The sequence below is a fragment of the Acinonyx jubatus genome, chromosome A3 (assembly GCF_027475565.1).
Source record: "Acinonyx jubatus isolate Ajub_Pintada_27869175 chromosome A3, VMU_Ajub_asm_v1.0, whole genome shotgun sequence".
Taxonomy (NCBI): domain Eukaryota; kingdom Metazoa; phylum Chordata; class Mammalia; order Carnivora; family Felidae; genus Acinonyx; species Acinonyx jubatus.
The window spans coordinates 124,386,866-124,407,965 of NC_069388.1; the positions used below are offsets into that span (position 1 = coordinate 124,386,866).

At 42.7% G+C, this 21,100-nt stretch overlaps 1 protein-coding gene across 3 annotated transcripts in view; it reads right to left on the reverse strand.

The window, feature by feature from the left end:
* Positions 1 to 1,084: 1,084 nt before the first annotated feature.
* Positions 1,085 to 21,100, reverse strand: part of KCNS3 (potassium voltage-gated channel modifier subfamily S member 3) — a 40,470-nt gene continuing 20,454 nt past the window's right edge. For all 3 annotated transcript variants that reach the window (XM_027077948.2, XM_027077947.2, XM_027077946.2), the window contains exons 2-3: positions 16,330 to 16,521; positions 1,085 to 4,126 (exon numbers count right to left, since the gene is read on the reverse strand). In XM_027077948.2, coding sequence (XP_026933749.2) covers positions 2,592 to 4,067 — 1,476 coding nt within the window. In that variant the 5' untranslated portion in view covers positions 4,068 to 4,126; positions 16,330 to 16,521 and the 3' untranslated portion in view covers positions 1,085 to 2,591. The remainder of the gene's footprint in view (positions 4,127 to 16,329; positions 16,522 to 21,100) is intronic.

The following is a 21,100-nucleotide window of genomic DNA, read 5'->3' on the forward strand; positions in this document are numbered from 1 at the left end:
CCCGCCATCTCACCACGTGGGATGAACAACAGGTGACCTGCATGGACTGTGGGAAAGCTAAGAGAGGCATACACCCAAAAAAGGCACTGCAGCTTTGTGTCACTAGAGGCCCAGTGACCCGGCAGGGATTTTGACTGAAGAGCGTGGCGAGGACTGAGGTGAGAAGGTTCCGGGGCAGAGGCTTCCAGCCAGTGAGCCCAGAGGGAGGCCTGCTACCACCACTCGCAGGCACACGCTGCCGAGTGCCCTGGCGAGCCACCATCAGGGAATTAATTCAAGTTATAGGCAGAAACAACTCTTGTTCTGCTCCAACCAGAAAAGCTCAGGTAGAAGGTACAGGATTCTAGCTCTCCTTCAGTACCCACCCGCTGAGAGACATTCCTGAACTCTTGTGCCTGCCACTCGTGCCCAGGAAGCACCCTCACAGTCTGCCTCTGCTTCAAGGGAATTCTAGAAAACTCTTCTCTGTAAATAAATGTGCCTGCTTTGTGGGCCAGGAGAGGACAGGTACATAGCCAGCATTTTCCCCTTTCGACTCACATCCTGGAAAGATCAGAGTCCGACAGTTGGTTGCTTTGTCTGTTCAGATGAACTCTGCCCTGATGTGTCCTTAAATCTACTCCCCAACACAGTGGAGCTGGAGGCAGTGTGATGTAGTGTTCAAAGCACAGCCTCTGGAATCTGGATCCTGGGGTCCTCGGCACGACTCCATCATTCACTGTGTGCACTGGCACTTTTCTTGCAAGCCTCAGTTTCCTCGTCTTAAAATGCAGACAGGAACAAACCTTTGCCGATGGTGATGTTGTAAGCAATCAGTGAGATGATACAGGCGGGGCACTTACATAGCAGCCAATTATCATTATTGCTGTTGCTATTATTACCATTACCATTACCAGTGCCATTGCTGTTACTATTATTACTATTACTATTGTTGCTCGTATTACTATTATTACTAGTACTATGATTACTAGTACTATTGCTGTTACTATTACTATTACTATTACTATTACTATTACTATTACTATTACTATACAAGCAGTCTTCAGCTACTTCACTACTAATTGGGAAATCTTTAATAAAACTGGATCCCAAATTCTATTGCTATGCTTCAAAACTATATTTATGCCAACATCAAAAAGGCGTTTGGGGGAAAAGAAAGATTTTTCAAATGGGCAGGGGATGACACACATGAATGAATAAACCTCCAGATTTAAAAGTGACTGTAAACTCTGTTCAGTTATATCTGTCTCAGAAGTCACGGAAACGTTAAGAGGAGAGATGAGTCAGAGTTATCTTCATCAGATAACCCACAGGCAATGTCCTTCTTTCAATGAAATGCGTCTACAGACATAGGAAGTAGGGTAATAAATCCAGGTGGCTTTTCCATTCAAAAAGATCTCGGGGAAAGGACTCGGTCTGACAGCATGAGTTAGAGTCACATACATCTCCAAAATTAAGATTTTTCACTACATTCTCTCCACATGGGATGGAATTGTTCTGGAAATGAGTATGTATGTCTTCTCTCATCATGAGGGGCTTTTACATAAGATGCAGACATTACTGTCTCGAAGACTATTTTTAAGTGGTGGCTTGTTTTATAGCTCCTGGCGTAGCTTTTCCCAGTGATTACAGTTTCACTCCTCTGGCCATAGTGAATCATATCTGTGTGTTTGGACACCATTTCTCCTTCCTTCCACTCATGGAGTCTATCTCTGCCTGTGAATGTGGAGATTTACTCTGCTCTGCATACTTTTCAGGTGATGAGGTTTTATCTGAACAGGAGAAATTATAAAACACAAAATACACACTAGAAACATATCTGTAAGGGCACATGCTTCATTCACATATGGCAACTTGAGTATGTCCCAAACCTGTACACGTGTGATCAATATACCCTGGACGGCATGGTTTCATCACGGACATGATCCTTCTGCCTGCCGCCCACCACCACCAGTCTACTGAACAGAAGAACTAGCCCATGGTAGATATGTATCCAAAATTCAGAAACTAACAGAAAGGACTCTTGATGCTCCAAAAAGAGCAGTTCCCTTCCAAACCAAGTTTGAACATCCTGAAATATACTTACTTGACGTAAAAACGTACAACCAAGACATTCTCCACACTGAATTAGGCAAGTTTATTAGGCTCCTAATTTCCATGTCTAGAACGTGAACATGGATTTACATGCATTGTCTCATTTTGTGGATCTTACATGCATGGAGTCTTCAGTCAGCCAGGCCTCTGATTCTACTTGTCAGTAATTTACAGTTAGCTCAATGTGAGTAGATGACAAACACAGAATGATACATAAGCCGTAGCAATAAATCCCACCCAGTCCCATTTACCTTTTTTTTTTCCAAAATCATATCACAACTCTCTCTTGTAAAAAATAAATTTCAGAACAAGGCATTTAATTCACTTTACTGAGAAAAATAAAGAAGATTCTATCATTTTGGAGCAATGAATGTCCAACTATGGCTGAAAGGTACACCCTGAGAATTAAATTATTTTAACGAACCCATTGAGGTTTATAAAGCTGTGTTAACCTAACGTCAGGAAGGGACACAAGATACAGGCACAAATGTCCCTGCTCATTTTGCTGTGCAATTCTCCAAGGACGCTGTGTTATAAACATCCTCATTGTCTTCAATGCTTGAAGCATCTGTAGAATCGGGATCGCTCACCACAATTCCCACAGAAGACAGACTGGTAATGAAGGCGTGCATCCGCTGGGCATAAATGTCCCTAATGTTAAAGTAAGGTAGCTCGTGACACTTCTCTGGTGGGTCCTCACTGCACTGGTCCACATCAATGTCCTTCTGCTTCTGGTAGTACTTGGAAAACTTGTTGAAGATAATGGTGATAGGGAGGGCCACCACCAAGATGCCACAGATGATGCACGTGCTGGCGATAAGCTTCCCGGCCAAGGTGACTGGGTGCGTGTCTCCATAGCCCACAGTGGTCATGCTGATGGTGGCCCACCACCAGCAGATGGGGATGCTGGTGAGGCTGGATGTCTGCTCGTCTTTCTCCACAGAGTAGATAAGCACAGAAAAGATGGAAATGCCCACAGAGAGAAAGAGAAGCAGGAGCCCAACTTCATGATAGCTGTGTCTCAGGGTGGCACCTAGAGACCGAAGTCCTACTGAGTGCCGGGCAAGCTTGAGGATTCGGAAAATCCTCATAAGCCTGAGGATCTGGACCACCTTGCCCATGTTTTCAATGTCCTCACTCTCTTCCTCCTTGGTGTCTACGGCCAAGGTGGCATAGAAGGGGATAATGGAGACGAAGTCAATTATGTTCAGAGGGTTTTTCCAGAATTTCTTTTGACAGGGAGCAGCGACCAGCCGGATGGCAAGCTCGCCAGTGAACCAAGCAATGCACGCAATCTCCACACCTTCCAGCACGGGGTCATCCACCTCTCCGTCCTCGTTCTGGAACTCTGACATGCTGTGCACACACATGGCCACAATGGAGGCCAGCACCACGCTCAAGGACGAGATGGCAATGAGCTTGGCAGACAGGCAGTAGGCTGGGTTTTCCATTCGAATCCAGATCTTCTTCCGGAGCTGACCAAATCGCAGCTTGTCAAACTTCTCCAGCTCCTTCTCAAACAGGGACGACTCTTCAAAGGAGGTGTCGGTACTCACGTCATTGCTCTTCTGGTCCCAGTCCTTCTCGTGGTTATCCTCCTTGCGTTCCTGGTAGCGATTACTGCAGCAGGAATCGATGAAGAGCTCGTTGATGCCCCAGTACTCGATCTCCTGGCAGAATGAGAAGACGCACAGCTCCTCCATGACATGCAGCTTCCCCGTGTAATAAAAATTCAAAACGTATCTGAACAAGGAGGGGTTCCGATCAAAGTAGTACTCCTTATCGGCCACACTGTAGTCGTCGCACAGCTCCAGGATGGCCTCTTCCGAGTGGCAGGTGAGCAGTTTTCCGAGTCTGGTGTGAGGAAACCGCAGGAGGGTGCTTTGGTCGACGGACTGCTTAAAGCCCCCCACGTTCAAGTTGACAAGTTCCTCGTCTTGTCCAGGGCGATGGAAAAACTCACCAAACACCATGGTGGATACAGGAGGCAGGGAGCTGGATGGGAAGGGAGATGAGGAAGTTCACGCTGCACCTGGAAGGAGCACAAGACGGCATTAGCGCTGCCCCATTGTGCCTTGCCAAGCTTATTTTTAATCTGCCCTTTCCAGGATGATGGGCTACGTGAAGAGCAAAGCAGGAAATGGAATAAGAAGGAAAAAGCATTATGCATTTTAACCGGAAGAAAATGAACACAAAACAGATTGTTCTCCAAAAAGTGGGGTTGATGGATCCATTTTTTAGGAAAAAGAAGACTGCCATCTAAGTTTGATGAACCTTCGTTCCTAGTTCTTTATTTTTTTTAAGCATACAAAATTTACCTCCAGGCCCCCAAAAAGCAACGCCTTGTGGATCACTTACACAATACAAGCTTCCCCAGTCTCAACCACGAGGCTCCCGCATTTGGCAATGCTCAGTTCAAACGTGACAGGCTGGTTGCTGCCTGACTTGTAGCTCACCTCTCCCTGTGCCCAGGTCTCAGTCATGCACCCTCACAAACAGTTCTCTTCTCTGCTCTGACCCTCGCCCCCAACCCACACGTGATTGGGGGCTCAGCTCAGCTCTTATAAAAGATGTAGCTTTCCCCTTCTGCTCCCATGTTTCACTCCTTTAAGAGAAAGCCCCATTCCTACGTTTGGATGTGGACAATCAAGAGCATATAATTATCTCCCTGTCCTTAAGTACCCTACATCTTAAAGATATAGTTACACTTCATGGGATAGTGTTTCAGGTACATCCACAGAGAAGACAGTGACTTGGGGAAACCTCTATAAGTTAATTGCACTATCAGTTTCCTCATACAAACACTCTCCTCTCTCTCCTGCTCCCTCCCCTCGCAGACAGTTCCCCACACACTCCCAATTGCCCCATAGATACCCAGTCTATACTGGCCCAGCACGTACTGCCTGTTTCTAGTTCTGACACTAATTAGGATGTACCAGATCCATTTCTCAGGGAGAAAGTAATAGATTTTGACTATCACCCAATACAATGATACTTCCTCAGAGCAAATGGTGCAGAAAAAAGAAAGGTAGGAGACTATCATATACTAAATTCCTACAGGGTACTATTAGATGCTTCGATAGACACGATGCCATTTAATCCTGCCAACACTTTACAGAATGTGTACAGAAAAATGGATGCTCAGAGAGGTTGAGTCAAAGATCACAGTATAGGTAAATGGTGGAGCCAGAATTTAAACCCAGGTTGGATTAATGCAAATCCATGGTACTCCCACTATATACACCCTCTCCTCCATCTACTTTCTTCCTTATTATAATCCAATAATGCAATGTGGGAAATGCTATAACAGAAATGAGTCAAGCATCTTTGGGCTTATTGAGAAAAGAGCAATGGCCCTTGTCATTGGTTACATTTGGCTCAAACATTAACAGTTCAAGCAGAGTTGACCAAACAAGGGGAATGGGCATTCCCAACAGTTGGCACCAAGGGTTGGGCATAAGCAAGATTGGGAAGAATCTTGTATATCAGTCTACAGAGTCTGGACTTTACCTGTAAGCAAGACCACTAAACAATCTTTTTTTATTATTTATTTTTTATTTTTTTAATGTTTATCTATTTTGAGGCAGAGAAAGACAGAGAGAGACAGAGAAAGACAGAGAATATCCCAACCAGGCTCCGCACTGTCAGCACAGAGCCCAGTGCAGGGCTCGAACCCACAAACCATGATTTCATGACCTGAGCTGAAATCAAGAGTCAGACACTTAACCGACTGAGCCATCCAGGTGCCCCTAAACAATCTTAATCAATGACTGGACACAGCTGTCTTTGCCAACGGTGACTTAGAAAGACCCCACTGACAGTGGAGCAGGGGTCTGCTTGGGGTGAAAGTTCAGGGCCAAAGAGACAGGGCTACAACAGAACAGGTGAGAGGAAGGGAGAAGACCCCAACTCACATAGCGGTGGTGTCTGTAAAGAGGAAGTGACAAAAATCAAGGAAAGTTTATAATGTCAAATCAGCAGTACTTGGTGATTAATTTGAAAGAAAAAAAAAAGGACAGGAAAGTAGAAAAGCAAAACGAGAATGTGTTTTCTACTCTGCAGTAAGTGGATGATACGGGGACACTACTAGAGGAGGCAAAAAGATCAGGAAGGAATTTCTTGCCCCTTGTGTTTACGAAAAGCCAAGGCTATGGGTGAGACAAGAGACTCCTCCTTTGAAAAGGATGCACCAGAGAACACAGCCTTAAAGTCCAGCCTTCATAAAGTCATACAGTCATAAAGTATGCATGGGCATTCGCTCTCGAGACACTAACCGAATGTGCTCCCATGAGTGTGTTCCCATGAAACCAGAGACCACAGCATAGCTTGACATGCCATTTAATAGATTTGCTGACCTCTTCAAAATACTTGGGTTTTTTTCTGCCTCTGCTTTCTATTTTTAGTTAGATATCTTCTTTGAAGGGCCTAAATCAGAGCTCCTGGCTTGGTCCAAATATTTATGGAACTTCAGATCTCTAACAGCAGGCTTGAGCTCATGGCAAGTATAGTAGTAAAACGTTCCAAGGACCTAGTTTTAGCTAAGCTGGCACTAAGACTTTAATGGACATTTTCTTCGGGTGGCTTATTTTTCATCTCTTTGGCTCTTCTGGAAAGCCCCAGCAATAGAATGCCAGGGTCTGCCTTCATGACACACGTGCATAAGCCGGTCTCAGGGGGTGTGTCATCCACTTCCCGATCATTCTGCGGGCACTTTTCTACAGGACCCTGTTATCACCCTTGATGCCAGACTTCCCATTCTGTCCTCCTCACTTTGCATTCGCTCTGTGCTGGTGAAAGAGAGCCCTCCGTGAGGCCCACCCATGCCTCAAAGTCTGATCATTAAACCAACACACATCGTAAAAGAAGGGGCTCCCGTTGGGGGCTTTCGGGAGAGAGGAAAAGGGAAGCATCTCCAGATCAGGTCCAATGCTTGAGCTCAGAGGGCAAGCTAAGATGTCCCAGGACACAGAGGCCAGAGGACGGGGTTGGTTTCCTTGGCTGTGTCCATCCCACAGCAGCCAGCAGGGGGCAGGGAAGAAAGAGTTCTCACCTTACCTTCTGTAGCTAGGCTCCCTGGCATGCAGACAGCCCCTTGCCAATCACAAACATCCCTTCTGTCATGTGTCCCTCACTACTACTCTGGGATTTTGCCAATGAGGAGGCAGGATCAGAAGAGATAAGTGGGCATAATGCAGCTATTAAGGGTTAGAACAGAGGCGCAAGCTGGGGTTCCTTACACCAATTCCAGGGCTTTCTACAGCACTGCCTCACACATCTAAAGCAACATAAAGAAAGGCAGATACTGAACATCATTATTTCCAAGTTTCCTATGTCAGACCAGCATCTATTTAACAGCCATTCATTTACTCCTACCCAGAACACATTCACCAGATCAAAGGTATATTTACACATATCTATGTACATTTATGATTAATATAAATTACACATTTATAATTTATTTATATATGTAAATGTATACATTTATTTATAGATGTAAACATATACACATTTATGTGTATTTATAAATACATAAATTTAAAATACATTAAAGCATTTCCTTTATGCATGTTCATGTGATCTATAATCCAAAAATTGGCCTGCATCCTCTATTAATGAGTCTGTGGGGAAGTGGGTGAGGACAGGTGGGCGATGCAAAATGAAGGGGAACCCTTTTGGAGGAGAATTTGACAAGATGTAGCAAAACTGTACAGGCATTTACCCTTTGCCCCAGCAATCTCTCTTCTAGAAACCTCTCCAAAGAGAAACAGACAAAAATTAAAAACACTTGCATAACTGGAAACAATCCAAACAGCCATCAATAGAAGATTGGCCAAATAAACTACGGTCTCTCTCCCTCTCCTCTCTCTCCCTCTCCTCTCTCTCTCTCTCTCTCTCTCTCTCTCTATATATATATATATATGCAATGGAGTGATTTCTAGGATATATTATTTAAGTAAAGGGAAAATATGTGTGTGTGTACATACATCATATACATGCATATACACACACATACGAACACACACACACGCATGTACACACATGCTTATGTAAAGAAAAAGAAACGGCAAAAGGATAAACCAAAAATGAAAAAAGTGCCTCCCTATATGGGGAGAGAGGGAACAGGATATAGGGCACAGTGTTGGAAGCTGGACTTGGAACTGTGTAAATATTTTACATAATTATGAAACAAAATTAAATTTAAAAAAGACAATCCTTAAAAATGTAACCTTACTGTATATCAAGTTGGTCAGTAACTTCAGAGAGATAAATTATTCCATTATTCCAAGGTTTTTTTTCATTTGTTTATTTACTTTCGAGAGAGTGCAAGCAGGGGAGAGGCAGAAAGAGGGGGGCAGAAGATCCAAAGCAGGCTCTGCGCTGAGAGGCAGACAGCAGAGAGCCTAATGTGGGGCTCAAAATCATGAACTGCGAGATCACGACCTGAGCCAGGTCAGACCTTCAACCAACTGAGCCACCCAGGTGCCCCTCAAGGTTTTCTAAATTTAATTTAATTTCAATAATCTGACTGTACATCCATAGTGGTATACACCATAGGACAAATATAGTATAGAAATCTTAAAATATTTTTAGTATTCATGTTGGTATAATTATTCTGAAACTTTTATGCATACACATAGGTTAAAGCAAGTAAATGATTATGTTAATATCATTATCCCCCAAGATTTTGAGGGCAAAATAAAAGAAATATAAATATAAAATCAAATAAATAAAATAAAAACCCAATGATCCTAAATCTGAACTAGAAATATCATTATGGACTGATAATTTAATTTTTCTTAAAAGAAAATCTTTTTTTTTTTAAACATTTTTTTTTATTTTTTTTTTCAACGTTTATTTATTTTTGGGACAGAGAGAGACAGAGCATGAACGGGGGAGGGGCAGAGAGAGAGGGAGACACAGAATCGGAAACAGGCTCCAGGCTCCGAGCCATCAGTCCAGAGCCTGACGCGGGGCTCAAACCCACGGACCGCGAGATCCTGACCTGGCTGAAGTCGGATGCTTAACCGACTGCGCCACCCAGGCGCCCCAAAAGAAAATCTTATTTCCACTGAAGAAACCTACAACAGAATGACTATCTCCAGTGGATGCTCTGAAGCATCACTTATATTTCCCCTTTAGAATTGAAACACTCATTCTCACACTTGCTGGAAGTGTTAATAGCTAAAGGGCTCTCAGTTAAGTCCCTCTTTGGGAATCACCCTCAGCCAAAGAGAGCTGCCTTGCCCAAGGTCACACTCTTTCACCAGGCAAGTTCACATCCAGTGGCTTATGTATGGGGAAGCTACAACAACCCAGCACCTTTTTCTCAAGGTGGGCACCCGAGTTCCAGAGTTCCCATAGGATCAGCTAAGATTTCTGTCACAACTTCATCCCAGTTCAACGCCTCTCTTTACCCAACCCTACTTCCTTCAATTCCCACTAGTATTTGTCCCAAGGGAACCTCCCAACAAACTTTCTGCACATAAATTTCTGTCTTAGTCTATTTCCCTGGGAACCCAACTGAAGACACCAAGTCAAGAGCAATGAACATCTAGAGTTTGTGCAGATTGAGGCATCAAAATACAACTTCTCACTAAAATAACAAGGGCTTCTTGGAGAAATAGACAATCCCAGGTCTGGGGTAAGAAATACACAAAATAAGCCTGGACTATCTTGTTACATGAGAAAGCGAGGAACAGAAGGACAAGGGAAGGGAAGGACACGGGAATATTCAAAGGGACTCAGGACCAACTGGAGACTCACACTGGCCAAAGATTTGTGCATCAAAAAGAAAAAATCTCCAATAGACTGAAACACATCAAGTATGTTAAAATCCCCGAGTTCATAATAATATTTTTTAAGAAAGAAAGAAAGAAAGAATACATTGGTCACCTTTGAAGGGTACTAAAGTACCAACTCGTTACTCTGGAATGTGAGACAAAAAAGAAAATCAAACATTTATCTTGTTTTCCTGCATGAATTATACCTTAGGAGAACCATATAGTAGTTAAAGAGGGAAATTTTTCTTTATAAAAATATTCCAACAACTCAAAAACCATTGTAACAGAAACAATTAAAATAGTACACTAGAAAATATTTATTTAGATTGAAAAACACAGTTTGAAAGTAAAAGCATGAAAACAGTAACCAAAAGAAAGCAGGAGTGGCTATACTGATAACCACACAAAATAAAATTTAAGACAAAAATTGTTACCAAAGACAAAGAGCATTATATAAAAATAAAACAGTCAATTGATCAAGAAAACATAAAAATGACAAATATAGATGTACCCGGCAATAGAGCCCAAAAATACTATCTCTATTTGTAGGTGACATGATTATGTATATAGAAAATCTTACAGAATACACACAAAAAATGTATTAGAACTAATAAATAAATTCAGCAATGTTGCAGAATATGAAGTCAATATACAAAAATCTATTGTATTTCTGTACACTAGCAATGAGTAAACAGAAATATGAAATTTAAAAAACAGTTCCATTTATAGTAGCATCACAAAGTTATTATTTAGCAATGAATTTAACAAAAGTGGTACAAATTTGTGCCCAAACTACAAAATATTGTTGAAAGAAATTAAACAAAAATAAATGTACAGACATCCCCATATAGCAGTACTCCCCAAATTAATCTATAGATTGAACACAATTCCCATCAAAATATTAGCTGCCTTTTCTTTTCAGAAATTGACAGACAAGCTGATTCTAAAATTCATATGGAAGTGCAAGAAACCCAGAATAGTCAAACAATCTTGAAAAAGAAGAACAAAGTCAGGAAACTCATACTTCATGATTTCAAAAATTGCTACAAAGCTACAGTAATCAAGACAGGGTAGAATTGGCATAGGAAAGAGAGGGAGATCAACGGAGCAGAATTAAGAATCCAGAAATACGTCCATATCTACTGTCAACTGATTTTCAACAAGGATGTCAAGAGAATTCAATGGGGAAAGAACAGACTTTTCAATAAGTGGCACTGGGACAATTGGACAGCCACATGCAAAAGAATAAAATTGGATGCCTACCTCACACCGTATACAAAAGTTAATGAATCAGTGGATCAGAAACCTAAATATAGGTGCCAAAACTATAAAACGCTCATAAGAAAATACAAGCATAAATCTTTGTGAGCTTGGATTAAAGTGACTTCTTAGCTATGACACCAAAAGCGTAATAAAATAAGAGGAAAAATAGATAAAGTGACTTCAAAAGTAAAAATTTTGTGTTTCAAAGGACACTATCAAGTCAAAGGACAAGAATCAAGAAAATGAAAAGACAACCCACATGATGTGAAAAAATATTCGCAAATAAATTATCAATAACGATTTAGTATCCAGAATAAAGAGCTCTTACAACTCAATAATAAAAAGCCATATAACTTACTTTCAAATGGGCAAAGGATTTCTTCAATAGACATTTCTCTGAAGATATACAAATGGCCAAAATGTCCGTGAAAAGACGGAAAATCATTCGTCATTAGTGAAATGCTAATTAAAAACACGAGATAACACTTGCCACTACTAGGATGGCTAAAATCAAAAAGTAATAATAATGTAAGCATTTTAGCATAATGCCAGTGTTAGTGAGGATGTGGAGAAACTGGAACCCTCATGCATTACCAGGGGTAATGTAAAATGGTGCAGCCATTTTGGAAAAGAGTTTAGCCCATTTCTGAAAAAGTTAAACATAGAATTACCATATGATCCAACAATTCCACTCCTAAGTATATTTATAAAGGAACTGAAAATATATGTACAAACAAAACATATACACTAATGCTCATAGCAGCATTATTGATAATAGCCAAAGAGGGAAAACTACCCAAAAGTCCATATCCATTAATTGATGAATGGATAAACAAAATGGTCTATCCATTCAATGGAATATTATTTGGCCATAAAAAGGAATGAATTACTGATACGACAACATATTTCGCTGTAGATAATAATGTTTTGAAAACATTATTCTAATGAAAGAAGCCAGACCAAAACAGGCCACATATTGTACGATTCCATTTATATGAAATATCCAGAGTAAGCAAACCCATAGAGACAGAAAGCAAATTAGTGGTTGCCAGGGGCTGGGAGGAAGAGAGATAGGGTGTGAGTGCTAATAGGTATGTGTTTCTTTGGGGGGTGATAAAAATGTTCTGGAATTAGATGACTGTACAACCTTATGAATATACTAAGAACACCCCAATTATGTATTTTAAAAAGGTAAGTTGTATCGTAAATGAAGTATATCTCAATAAAACTATTCTTTAAAATAGGGTTCCATCTAATGGAGAAGGAATGATAGAATTAAAATCTCCCTATTTCACAAGGTCATCATGAAATGACAGATCTGGGTTGCTAACACCCAGATAAAAAGCTGGTGGGGAACTTTACCACAGCTACATCAGAATGGCAATACCTGAGCTCACTGATCAAGCCCGAAGTAACAGAAAGAAACAAGACACAATGTGCCTCATGATACACATGTGCCTCATGATACACAATTCTGCAGTATTTCAACAACAGCAACAACAACAAATCAGGCCTGAATTTTATTGAGAGTCTAGATCTGCCACTTGAAATCACATGGAGATTTCAGGGGAACATGTGCAGTGAGTGACACAGCGAAATCCAGACTGTGGGAAACTGTACAGACAAACGGCACAGACCAGATAAGCGACATATCAAACAGATCCAATGTGTGGGCTTTGTATGACTCCCGATTTTAACAGGCCAAATGCTTAAAAAAATATGAAAAACAGGGACGTTGGAGCACCAGCTAGATACATGATCATATAAAAGAATGATTGTTAATTTCTCAATGTGCTGATGGTATTGTAAGTATGCTTTTTAAAAGAACCCTTATCTTTTGAAAGTATATATTAAAATTTTATGGATAAAATTATACATTTGAGATTCATTTCAAAATAATCCATGGGGAGTGACAGAGTCGGGAGGGGTGGGGGAGGTGTATCTTACTCATACAAGATATGGCCATGGATTGATCATTGTTGCAGTTGTGTGATGGGTACAGGAGTTCAATGTAGTATTCTCCCTATTTTGGTACATGTTAAAATTCTCCATCAAAAATGTTTCAAGAAAAATTTACCACGCACCTTTTTGGGCCATGTACTGTGTAGTAAGTGCTTTCACACACACTATTGGTTACCCTTGAATTCCCAGCAACTCATGCAGTACCCGGGCACTAGGAGGGAATGAGGAAGCGTCATGGAATGAATGAAGAACCTCCTTGAGTTCTCTAACAGTCCTTAGTGGTAGATCTTATAGCCCACGTTGCAAATAGGGACACCTGAGATGCAGAGTTTGGTCAACATTATCCAGCTTTTGTGTGGCAGACTCTTTCCACTATGCCTCAAACATGAGTATTTAAATTTAAGTGGGAGGCAGGAGGGACTGGCTGACTTTTAAATTCACAGAGTTTTTTATCATCCTCATTAAAGAATGCTATACTCCTTACTGGGGGATTGGGTATAAGCATACCGAGGACACATGGAGTCTCCAATCAGGCACATCTGGGAGCACAAAAGGCATTTGGCTGCAAAGCTGAAAAATCAACTGCTATTTTTGTCCTCTTTCTCAAGAAGATCATTGGCCTCTGTATCGCTCCCCCTGCCTACTACTAACCCAAATTACTCATGGTGAGAACACTATCTACTGTATTTGGCTACCTTGTGCCTCTCGGTGTTTACAGGATTGAAAAGAAAGAAAAAGATGTCAAAAATCCAAGATATCCACTGAAGCTTAAAAGAAAACCTGCATTGATCTTCTCTCCAAGTGGCACCCTGTAAAAGGCTTTTCAAAGCCATTAACCTCTTACTCACCTCTTCTTAGTCCACTTCCCTCTCTTTTTGCTTTATGCTCTCAAACTCACTTAAAAAATACTCTCGGAACAGAGTCTTTTCAAGGCTGACAAATACACATGCACACAAGTGCATGAGTGGCTTTGATAATGCTCTGGCTTTGCTCGGAAAAATAACAAAAGCATAACAAACACAAGTCGGTATTTTTATGGGGCAGAACCACTTTTTTCAATCAATCCCACAAATGTAAAGAAAAACCTAGATTCCTTCTGCCCTCCCACTTGTCCAAAATCTATGTTAAGTCCTCCTATCAAATTAAAGCAAATAGGGCATTTTTCAGAATTAATACTGCCATCTTTTTGGAACATTCTTTTAAGAGCTGCATTTTATCCCATTAAATATAAAAGAAAAATCACTAATTTTTAATTTTTTTTTTTTTATTTTGAGAGAGAGAGAGAGCAGGGGAAGGGCAGAGAGCAAGGAAAAGACAGAATCCCAAGCAGGCTCCGAACTTTCAGCACAGAGCCCAATGTGGGGCTTGAACTCACGTACCATGAGATCATGACCTGAGCCAAAATCAAGAGTCGGATGCTTGAAAGACTGAGCCACCCAGAAGCCCTAAAAATCACTAATGTTTTTTAAAAGGTTAGGTCCTGCTAACTCATATTTCTGCCCATGGCATGTGAGAATATTCCAAATAAAACCAAGCAGATGTAAACAGAATTAGAAATCTAAAGTCAATCCACACCCATGAATGGAGGTATCCTCCCCAGGCACCTTCGCTGACCTTCGCTGATCTTCTCTTCCAGCAAGCTCCCTGTGTACTGGTGTGGGTAACATGTAAGGAAAAGAACATCGGTAATAGATAATGGGCCAGAGAAGATAAGAGGGCATGGTCAAATGTCAGTGGCATTGCATAGCCCACCCTATGTGGATTTGGGAATGGAAATGCTAGGGTTCCTTGCTTTAGGCTCTCGTGACTCAGTGTTGTTAGAACCAGTAAAATAGTGCAATTCTGAAAAACAAATAGCTACTTCTGAGACATCTAGAAGGTCATGCCCAGAGCCAGCGTATAGAATACATGAAATTTCAAAGAGCTTTCTGGAAGCGAGGCAGCTCCCTCCACCTGGAACAGTCCTCTTAGAACTGTATTCATTCCATCTGGACCTCTAGTTAGTGTGGGTGCTCCTCTCCAGGGATCCTGACTGAGTGATTTAGTGAGACAAGTGGCCAGAAATCTGTCCTAGTTGTAAAAAGCAAAGAATCACAGATGAAAGATTTTCAACGTGGACTAGGAAAAATGTGGACGGACAACAAGACAGGAGCCTATCAACAGTCACATTATGTGGAGGAACCCACACACTAGTGGTTGTACTGGTGAAGTTCTGGAGTCCAGGGGAGAGAGTTCTGGAGAATCTGAACACACCTGAGCCAAATTAATAGGTCCCCTCCACCCACTTCCTCATCCCCTCACCTTACAACAGCCCGCAGGGCACTATTATTTTAGCATCCACCACAAGACAGTATAATGTTTTCACAGCCCTCCTCACCACCACAGACCTGACCATGGCTGTCACTAGACCCTAAGCTCTTCCATGGAAGGAATCATGTATTGCCACCTCTACAGTCTCAGCCGTTTATGCTAATTTCTGCCCATGGTCTAGTGAAAGATACTCTTTTATCTGGAAGAATTAAAAGGCTATCACTGTTTTCGTCCAAGAGCTAGCAGAATGATCTAGACCAGACAAGGTGAAATGAAATGCTTCCAGCGGCCAAACAAGTAAGTTCAACAAATAAAGTGGGCTGGTTGGGACTGTGGTGAACTCTCCAGGACATTGTTGTCCATTGTCCTTTGTGGAAGCAGAGGGCTGGTGCTCCAGGAGAACCCAGAAATCCTGATTTTTATGAGGGATAGCTCAAGTTTTATTAGACTTGATCCAACATGTTCCTAACGTTATGCGGCTCACACAAAATGTGTCTCCATGCCAGCTACTTCCGATAAGCCCCCAATCTGCAGCCTGACCCAGACTTACCAACCCAACTCCACAGTCCATTTTAAGCCAGACTGACTTAAATGGACACAAATGGAATTTTATCTCAATAATACTAGTGCTACTTCCTCATGTCTGAACTATCAATGTCAAAAGGGGAGATGGGCAATGTGGGCTACGGATTCTTCCAGAGCTGCCTTCATGCATCCCCCAAAAGAATCCAACCTATTTCCTCCCAGGCTGGCTCTCTCCTTTCCTCCTTCGGTCACGTGCCCCAACTGCCGGTGAATTTGAGTCAGAATAGTCTCCCCGGTGTCTGACCTTCATTTCTGTCACTACATTGTAAGGCTCATTCTGCCCTCCCTTTGATAAGTAAGGGGGCCAGAGAAGAAGGTCAGTGGAAGCTCTTACCTTTGTGGTGTTGATGTCACACTCTCTGCCCTCATCCTGTCCAGTGGAATGTCCATCATCATCCAAGAAGCTCCGCCCTTCTTCCCTCGCAGGAATGTGTGGTGTGCGCAGGCATTTAGTGGCCAAAAAGGAGGGAAGAATCCTGTTCTCTGGTTGTAAGGGCCAAAGCAATCACTGGGAAATCACTCTCACCTGCCGAAGAAACCATAGGTCAAGTTTTGGCTCCAAGGAAGAAACACACCCAACATGTTCTATCTCAAACTCAGCAATCTGGGCATTTTACTGATTAGACCTATATCTTAGAGGCCCATCTCATCTTAGGAAGTGGGTGGTCTTCTCCCCACCACGGAACCATCATCACTCCCACTGCACACATGGATAGAGAGGCATCATAGTCCCAGGACCAGACTCACAATTGCTCTCAGGCTCACAGACTCTCAGATCTTGACTGTAGTGGACACTTGGGACTCTCCACAGACCCCAAAGCCAATAAAACCTCCAAAGATAACACGAGGCACTAGAGACAGGGCTGCGGTCATTCACCTCCCACACATAATTTCTTCTGGGAGCATTATTTCCCTAGCTAATTCATCAAGGATATACTTATAAGTCTCTAAATGAATACATTTTAATCCATTTCAGAGACCCAGTTCTGAGTGTGACTGCCCTAATAGAATTAACAGTGCTGCTCTAATTTGAAATCAATTTCAAAGACTGGCCAAATTCGATTTTGCTTTATTTGTCCATTGTTGTATTTCACAGATCAGAAAGGACTACACAAGCTAGTTCAGAGTCCTCCAGTTAAAACGTGTGTGTGCCTGTGTGTGTGTGTGTGCATGTGCGTGTGTGTGTGTGTGCATGTGCATGGGGGGGGGGGAGGGCGGGTAAATTTGTATCAAAACAAAAGGACAAATTTACATTTCTCTCTCTGAATAAATTAAAGAAACCACAAAAATGTCCAGTTCCCAACAAGGTAAGCTGTGCCTCATGTTGATACATTCCCATAGATTTATACTAGGATCTAAGCATCCATCCATTGATTTTCATGTTTTCAGATCAATGATATGTGCTACGCAGGGGAGGGGGGGGCCGGGGGGCCGGGGGGGGGGGGAGGAAGAAGAAAAGATTGATTCCCAGCTTCAGAAAGAAAATGAACGAAGTGCCTCTAGCTACGTCAGTCATCAAACAAGCATTCATTATAGTTTAAGATCGGCCTGGAATTATCCTAGGCATTGGGATTACAAACAAGATGCAGTGGCTGCCCCTCCTCCCCACCCCCAGGAGCTCCCAGGCCCAGAACCAAATGTAATAAACAAGTAATGGCGTCCCACCAACATCAAGGGGGCAATGGTGAGGGAGCAAAGCAGGAACACACCGGTCCCAACAATGGCCAGAGCAACACTTCAGTGTGTTTTCACCTCTAATAAAGATAACAAGGAAAGACCCAGAAAAAAAAAATGCAGCTCTACCCAAAGGGAATTTCTGAGATGGGACTCTTAGCGAAGAGGTAGGGAAATCTCAACAGGGATAAATAATATCAATTCAGGAGCTAAAATCTGTCCTTCTCCTTCTCCTCCTCCTCCTCCTCCTCCTCCTCCTCCTCCTCCTCCTCCTCCTCCTCCTCCTCTTCTTCCATGGCCCCCCAGCAACACATCATTGGGTCAACCTCAGATATTTGTGTTCCACTAAAACGCAGAAATGCTGCTCTCCCTTTTTTAAAGGGTACAGCACACACATACAGTCTTTCCTTTGCCTACCAGATGCCTTTCCAAATGTAGCACATTTTAAGGGAAGGTAAGATTAATCTGGCTGGGAGATAATTAACTGCAAGCCGCTTTGATGTGACTATATTAATTACTGAAGAGAAAAAATTAACAGCACTTCTAAGAAACCCCAAGCATTGCTGAGCATTGGCTCATCACAGAAGGGCTGGCCCAGGGACAGACTGTGAGGTGAGCCAAGTGTATCTTTTTTACAGAAACTGGTACCTAGTGGGGCCCTCCATCAATGTCTGATAAATTACTAACGTCCCGGGCTGCCTTTTCTCTTTCCCTACCCAAACTCAGAATTCTAGTGTTCTGCTTCATTTCCCATCACTATGACTCCTGTCAAAAAAACGAAAACAGGGGCGCCTGTGTGGCGCAGTCGGTTAAGCGTCCGACTTCAGCCAGGTCACGATCTCGCGGTCCGTGAGTTCGAGCCCCGCGTCGGGCTCTGGGCGGATGGCTCAGAGCCTGGAGCCTGTTTCCGATTCTGTGTCTCCCTCTCTCTCTGCCCCTCCCCCGTTCATGCTCTGTCTCTCTCTGTCCCCAAAATAAATAAAAACGTTGAAAAAAAAATTAAAAAAAAAAAAAACGAAAACAAAACTGGATTTTTGGAAAAGATATACCAGTCAATACCTCTCAGTGTGAATTTATGCCAATTCACTCTCCTCCTAGGGCATTCACATTCTAAGGGTGACCTTTCCCTTGTAAAATGATAACCAGCACTTTCTGAGTCCAGTACAACATGCCAGGAACCTCCCAGGAGTTTCACACACGTATCACTTTAACCACCGTAAGTGTTAATTGTTGTGACTCCCCTTTTATAGGTAGGACATCGAGGCTCAGGGAAGCTATTTGTCCAAATGCCAGAGCCAGGATTCAAACTCAGGTAAGTCTGCCTGATGTCAATCAGCATAGAAAATCGAGATCCACATCCAGTGGTCAGGGAAAGTGAAGGACTGGGAGAACTGGGTAAAACATGGCCCAAACCAGCAGAATTTGGGAAAGAAAAATGTGTGCACCCAACACATTCTCCCCTTCCTGCTTAACAGCCCCACCAAATGGTTCTATCCTCCATGTTCCTACCACCTCTGTCAGAGCCTAACGGTTCAAAAGAAGAGAGTATTTTTTGTGACTTAGCACTGAAGCAGGTTTCTGACTTTGCTGAGTGATTCAGCAGGATTGGGGCAAAACACATCAAGCTCGCTCAGGCATTGCTCGCCTCTGTAGAACTCTCTTCGCAGTAAAAAGGGACATCCTCTCCAGCATCCTTGTGATAGACCCTCCAGCTCACCTAGATTTCCTAGTGGGTTGACCACAGCACTCAGAAATATACAAAATGACTTTCTCCATTATGTAGAGGGAAAAAGTGAAGATCAACTCTTCCATCATCCAGAGAGCTGACATCCAGTCTTGGAACAAAACGAGGAATATCACATGGACAAGCAGACAGTGCACAGGGGTAATAATAGCTCCCTATGCCCTTCTCTTAAGACTCAAATTAAACTATAAAATCAGTGCCTGAGAGATAAAAGCAGACATTCCAAGTGTCACTGCTGCATAGGTCTGTGTCTTACGGACTTGCACAGAATCCTGAGTGTACCTGTTACTGCCCTGCTCACGTTCTTCTGAAATATTGTCGCCTCCGTGCTACCCAGTAGCTGAGAAGCCTCCAGTTAAGGACAGTGTTAAAATATCAGTCTTCGTATTAATTATCCCTGTTACACAACGGTGGTTGACACATTTTTATTGAGCCGATTCCTCTCCCCCACGGCAATGAGACTAAAGAGTAAATTAATTAAAAGAATCAATATGGGTAAGGAAAGGCAGTTGGTCAGCAAGGGAAGCAGAGGAGGAAAGTGTGAGAGATCAAAGTTGGTTGCCAAGAGCCATCCCAGCACTTTCTAGAGGTGTAATCCTGAAGATGTTGCACATTCCAGCCCTGATGGGCACATCTCGCATGGATTTTTAAGTGTCTAGACCTAGAGTTTCAGCTATCATTAGATACCCCAAACCCTCGCCTTTTCAGATTCTAGGCTCCCTGTGGCACCTCCTGGCAATTTCAGTTCCCAGGCACCTTGCCAACGGAGAGCATATGAGCTATGCTGCCAACAACCGTGTCCACTCTATCCGCTGGTTTTATTTATTAGTGGAACGTAATAAGGTGAGAAGAGGTTCATTCACTCAGTTTTCTGTGAGTTCTTATGAGAGTCAATCTGCTAGAGTCTGGTACTCTGAAAGTGAGTTTCTGAAGTTGCCGGGCTGAGAGCTTGACCTTGACCTGTGATAAGGTCACCAGGTAAAGAGCACCATCAAGCACCATCCTGACAGCCAGCCAGCTTCCCTGGAGACATCCTGACCTTGCAAACTTCTACAGAGTTTATTCACCCTCAACGCTACTGACATTTTGAGGCCAGGTAACCCCCCTGTGGGGGGCTGTGTCATGCACTTTATGATATTTAGCAGAATCCTTGGCCTCTACCCACTAGACACCAGGAGCACATCTCACTTTCCCCTAAGGTCGTGACAAGCAAAATTGTCAAATGTCCCCCAGAGAGCAAAACCATCCCCAGTTGTGAACCCCTGCTCTAAGGAGACCTCAGACACCTGTCTGGAAGCTGGGAGTTCAGAAAGCTCAGAATGGCAGATGGTACTAATACTTTGCTGACAGGGGCCAGGGATATTCCCCCAGACACTTGTTCTTTTAGAATTCAGTCATGGCATTTCTGGTGTCAGACAAGCGAAACTTTGCAAGTGAGCAAAGATAAAAGGAGGGTTAACCTTTTGTTGAAACTCGAAGCGTGCTTCGGGCAATTGGAGTCTGGAGTAAAGGTTAGTGATTTTCTCTGAGAATCTATATGATATTTGCTAACATTTTGGGGGGCAGAACTGACACACAGCACAATGCATTAATATAGTTGGAAAGATGGCTTACTACAGCTCTTCGCAGGTACGGGTCCTCCCGCTGACCAGACCCACTCCTTTGTTTTTTTAAATGTTTATTTATT